At 32.0% G+C, this 6,000-nt stretch overlaps 1 protein-coding gene across 1 annotated transcript in view; it reads right to left on the bottom strand.

Annotated features, from left to right (window-relative positions):
- Positions 1–302: 302 nt before the first annotated feature.
- The window catches only part of LOC132714490 (putative leucine-rich repeat-containing protein DDB_G0290503), a 77,889-nt gene continuing 72,191 nt past the window's right edge, over positions 303–6,000 (bottom strand). Inside the window, exons 12-14 of the mRNA XM_060697383.1 lie at positions 5,516–5,557; positions 4,925–4,966; positions 303–4,529 (exon numbers count right to left, since the gene is read on the bottom strand). Coding sequence (XP_060553366.1) covers positions 4,458–4,529; positions 4,925–4,966; positions 5,516–5,557 — 156 coding nt within the window. The 3' untranslated portion in view covers positions 303–4,457. The remainder of the gene's footprint in view (positions 4,530–4,924; positions 4,967–5,515; positions 5,558–6,000) is intronic.

The raw sequence follows: 6,000 nt of genomic DNA, 5'->3' as shown, positions 1-6,000 counted from the left end.
AAGTTATGCAAAAATATTCAATACACTTTTCCATTGAACAAAATGAAAGTGTATCCAAGTTTCATTTTGATATCGAGCACATAGTCATAAAACCTTTCTACTTACTAGATCAACTGTAAACAAGTAAACCTGATGAACACATTTATTTATTAATTTATTTATTTGTTTATTTATTTATTTATTTATTTATTCATTTATTTATTTATTTATTTATTTATTTATTTATTAAATAAAACAATTTTAAATTGAAAATGGAGAACTTAAATTTTTCATAGACAAAAGTTCTATGTAAAAAGGGGCAATACCCCGAAAATGTAAAGCTTTCAGATAATGCTGTTCCTTGTCTTAATTACAACTGTTTCGTGTAGTTATAAGTAAATAATCCAGGTTTCGTGTTGAATTATGATTACATCAACATTTTTGCACAACGACAACAACAAAGAGGACAACAGTGACGACGCAGCAATTTGAAATTTTGCACAAAAGCTATTGGTCTTGATTTACAGCAAATGGTTCGCAAGGACTCGTTTTTAGAAGTACCGGAGGCATTTTCCATCTGGAAGAAATTGCACCTACAATGCCGTAAATGTATTTTGGAATGTTTCTAGCAATACCGTACGTTTTTCTTCCAGGTTAATACGACGAAACGAAAGTACAATATACATGTAGCTATAAAATAACTAACAATGTGTGTTTGTTTTTGTTTTGTTTTTTATTCATAATAAGTTCACTCAAAGGTTGTTTTTATTTGTCATTTTCTATAGTACCAATATATATTATCTATAATATAATTATCAGAAAGTAAGTCGTAAAATTTTAAATGATAATTTGGCCTTTTTTTCACGGTTAAATTTTGTAGATAATGTAAATTACGTATATAGCATTGTTTCAACATCATACAAAAATGAAACATCTTGTCTTTAAAAAAAAGTCATGTTTCACACGAAGTATAAGGAGAGCATCAGATTTGTAATACATTTGTAATACATCTGGTTAAATCCTTGGTAAATGCGAAATTTCTCCGTGTCTGTAGAATCGAAGCGTTGAAAATTCGCGTGTGTTTGAAATGATATGTAAAAGTCAGTGATTATCACTAAAATCTTGGGAAAAAACACATATTAACCCTTGCGCCGTATAACTATGGAGGCTATTCGCTGCCAAAAATCCGGTTTTGTTGATCTGAGTTGAACAGTTTGTTAACGGACAAAATACAATTGTATTTCTTTGTATGTAAACTCCAATGTTACATTATTGGATTGAGTTTGCCGATTTAACATTGTAAACATGAATTTCAAGAAAACACATTTTGTTAAACGACAAAACATTAACTGTTTTGCTGATAGTAGCAATACCAAGTGTTCGAATACTCATTGTTCGTGTATACGCCGACAAAACAGAAGTTACATTCTTAGCTTTACATTGTCGAATCATCATGATTCGGATCAGCATTATCCAGCTTTACACGTTTTTCAAAAGGAGATCAAATAAGCTCCGCCCATTTTCCCGCCCATTACATCGTCGTAAATAAACGTATCTATCCGCTCATTAACCAGCCCGCATAGCTCAATCGGTTAGAGCGCGAGACTTGTAATCTCGACATTGTGGGTTCGATTCCCGGGCTGGCCAACTAAAATCACTAATCAGTCTTTCGGATGAGACTTTAAATCGAGGTCCCGTGTATGGGTGCTTAAACACTTGGCACGCTAAAGAACCAGGAGAAGCTTCTGGAATTGGGGCATCTGTCTGTATCTGCACTATCCTCCAAAAATCTAAAATGACTAATACTCTTCTGGGGGACTCGCCCATATGGGCAACCGGTGGCGAGTATAAATAAACGCAAATAAACACAAACTCATTTTCGGTATTCACCGTCGGCGACAAGAAGCGGCGCAGTTTCCGTTTACCGCACCTTTTAGGTGTTTAGTTATTCACCAAACATAATTCACTTGCATGATTGCCATTCTATGCCTTCATACAATCAACATCAGCGGACTTTAAAGGATTATAGGCATATAAGTTTTAAAACGTTGTATATACCACATTTCCTAGAAAAAGAAACTAAACTAATAATATAAAAAATCTCACCAGGCTTACTTACTGCCTGAGGTTAAATATTTTTCAGGAGTAAAAATAATTGATAAGACCATGGAGCTAAAATTATTTATATATTTGTGACAAGACTATATTCAACGACAAATCAATTTTACTGAGGGTGGTCCAATTTGCATAGGAATGAGTAACATTTACAGTTAAGCTGCTACGTTACCACTTTCAAATTTTCAAGTCAACATCTGATAGAGATTTTGATACGACTAATTACTAATACAGACCAAATTCTAGCTGCTGTCTTTCCTAGTAGTAGCATTTACTATTACATTAGTAACCTTAATTCTAGCGTATGACTTGACAAGAAAAAACTTTTAACAATAGTAAAATTAAAACCAAAGTTGTATGTACCCTTTCGTACATAACTTTTTATTTTTACCATACTGTATAGATATATTTTCCCATTTTTACCATTTTTTTTTCAATAATAATATTTAAATGAGTCCAAAGGTATGTATGTTGATTATCAATTTATGTATACCTTGTTTATTTTATCTCTAAGAAAGCCATCACTTACAAAACTTAATAAATATTCTGTGTAGTATTTCATGTACATAAAAATAGTTCTCTGCTTTTGATCAGATAGACAGCAAGTCTAGGTAACAGCTATTGACAGCATGTATACACAGATTTTAGAGTTGCTATTGATTCAGTACAATGCATGAAAGACCTTAACCTACGCCAGCTTACAAATCACATCCTATGACTCAAAATACCTCCCAATGGAGGTAAACACAGATATGCTAAGATACACTTAATATTGATTTGGGACAAATTCACAAGATTTTGGTTATACAACGGAATTATCGATAGTAAACTTTGAATTGTTTCGTGGTTTAATATACACTTGGTCAAAAATATGGGTTTTTCTACAACCCAACATAGTCCTTTAAAGAAAGAAGGCACAGGCTTACTGTTCAGTTCTCTTTATTCGTGTTGTCAAAAGTGACTTCCGTGTATCGCATTCTAGTACTATTTGCTGAAAGTGTAACGATTGAAGGCACACAAACCCTATCGTTCTTATCAATATGTAGTGGTGTGTGTCATTATATATGGAAAGCATTCCCTTATGTTAATTCACCAACTTGAGTTTTTGCATATTATTATGCTCATTATCAGTATAAACATTGTTACATCATATCTTAACCAATTTTGCATTACTTGAATATTTTGTACTAGAAGACGTTTTAACAAAATCAGAGTATGTTCAAAGTGATGATGTATGTGAAATTTATAATAGTTTCTATATTATTTAAAATATTTTTGTACCAGCAAGAGTTACCTCTCTTTATATTCTGCTTTCGTGAGAATTGGCTCCGCCTATTAATTTTCGTCTATTTCCGTGATAATTCCATATATGGAAGTTGCAAAATCGTTTATAAATGTTAATCGCGTTAGAATGTAACAGGAAAGTGTAGTGTTGTAAACCTGAGTGTGTCAAGTTGATGCAGTTACATTCTCAACGTCATGATGCACAGCATTAAACGTATTGTGTAAGTTCTATCCTTTACATTTCGCAAATTTGAAGTTATACATTTATAGATACAGTTTGCAATTTATCTAAGTTGCATGTTTACAGCTTCCATTTTATCAAATCAAGATAATCAAAATGCTTAATACCAGTGCAGTATGTAATTCTCGGATCGACAATTAGATTTTTACTAATCTGTTTAGTAGAACCGAAGTATGCATTGTTAAGTTTCAAAGGCTGGATTTTTGGCAACGTATAGCCTCCATATATAACACTGTGCCGGTAATGGGGTGGGTGGTGAAGGTATTTTCCCCCCCAATAGACCGTTATTTTTTTTATCTTAGTTAATTAATTTGGTTATTTCCTTATGACTTTCTAATGCATGCGATATCTCATTTAATAGACATTTTTATGCCATGCACGGTAAGTGTATTTTTTTATTATTGTTGTTTTATGTTTGTTTGTTTTCTCGTTTTCAAATTTTAATTTTATAGTTTTTCCAAACAATCGTACGTGAGTTCGTTTGTGTACCTAGGCACGCATAAAGTACATTTAACTCGTAAAACTATTTGAATTTTCAAAGGTCATCATGTAAAAAAAATCAGAGGAGTCCCTTTCAAAACTGCACATTTACGATATTTTGTTATATTTCCTTCTGTTGTGATTACTAAAAGCAAACAATTAATGAGGTTATACAATTGTTAAGGATTAAACATAAATGCGATGGGCAATGGTATTAAAGTTTGTAGTCGTTTTAACTCTTTATAATTAATAAGAATAAGGTCCATTTTCTTACTATTTCAATGGATTATCTGTGCATTGCCCATATATCAAGAACAAGGAAAATGGTTCCCTACTAGTTGTTTGTGTTACTATTTTGTTAATTATTTCTTGTCCGCAACCAGTTGTCGAAACTTCTTCCAACACCTTGCCAGCCACCTACTTGACGATCCTTTAAGAATAGATAAACATTAATAAAGTGATATATATATAAATATATATAGTAAAGTAAAAGAACGAAATATTAAAAAATAAAAATTAAAATAAAATATGTAAAACGCATGTAAAATATAATATCAAGGCAATATTTGATCTAAGTGCAGCAAAAATCAAACAAAACATTATGTAATCTTTATTTTATCAATACAATTTTGTTTTACTTGATATAAATATAATATATATATTTAATATTTGATTTTAACATGAAAAGCCATTATGGACAATATTTAATGTTGTTGGTTTAAATGACATTTATCGTAGTACCACGGAAAGTGTCTGTTGTCGCCTAAAAAAGGATATATCAGTTATAAGTATTATATTTTTAATCTAAGCTGTTTAAGAATATACCTCATGTTCCGACGCCCGTAGTTGTCTCACTAAGTCATTAATCTACAAAACATGATTTAGTCAAACTTAAATCATCGACATAGGTTTTGATAGTGAAGCGAATAGAAGGCATTACAAAAATTCACTTGCCCGCCGGGCAATTTGCTCACAAATGTTACTTCCTAGCGGCGAGTTCTACCCGATGCGGGCAAGCGGGGTTCGCTTAAATAAACCCCTGTATAAAATACTTGAATAAAATTTTAATGCGTCTTGTGGATTTGGAACTTACAAATCGAGTTGCGAATGTTTAAAATTCATCAAAAATTCCTGAATAGTTTCGTACAATTTACAAAAAGAGATAATTTGATATTCTATGTGGTCAAACAAAAGTGTATAACATTGTCATATATGGTGCATGAGTTACCAAGGACTTGTTAAGTTCATTCTCTCATTTAAATCACTACTTGTTTGTTTCAACGAATTATCATCTTATTAGATAATAATCATGACAAGTCTAAAGCCAAACCTTTTGTAGCATTTGCACAAATGATGCAGAAAAGATATATCAGTTATAAGAATTATAATTTTAATCCAAGCTGTTTAAGAATATACCTTAGATTCTGACGCCCAGAGTTGTCTCGTTAGTTCATCCACCTACAAAAATGATTTAGTAAAACTGGAATATTCGACATAGGTTTTGACTAAAAATTGAATAAATTGTAAAATTTTACACTAGACCTTCAGAAACAAGATTCAATAGATTTATACGCCCAACGTATGAAAAAGATTACTTAATAAATGTTTCATAGCATATTTAACAAAATACCCTCAGAATATGATCATAATGATACAAAACCCAAACGCTGAGGAATGTCAAGAAAAAGATCTTCAACTACAGGTCGGGTGTAGTGAAAAGATGCATATCTATGTCCAAAATAGTAAAGATTACTTCCCAACTTCATTTTCCCGTCACAGCGTCATATGCATATTGCATTAAGGTATGACCATCCTTATGCATTACCTCCGCGTTGAACGGAGGAAGGTAGTCTAGTACTGGTGTAACTCTCCAGGAACGATGGTTAGGAAACTACCCGCCT

This window comes from Ruditapes philippinarum, unplaced genomic scaffold (genome assembly GCF_026571515.1).
Source record: "Ruditapes philippinarum isolate M1 unplaced genomic scaffold, ASM2657151v2 ctg7774_1_1_1_1, whole genome shotgun sequence".
Classification (NCBI taxonomy): domain Eukaryota; kingdom Metazoa; phylum Mollusca; class Bivalvia; order Venerida; family Veneridae; genus Ruditapes; species Ruditapes philippinarum.
The sequence above is the reverse complement of the archived record's forward strand: the minus strand, read 5'-3'. Positions and strand labels throughout refer to the sequence as shown.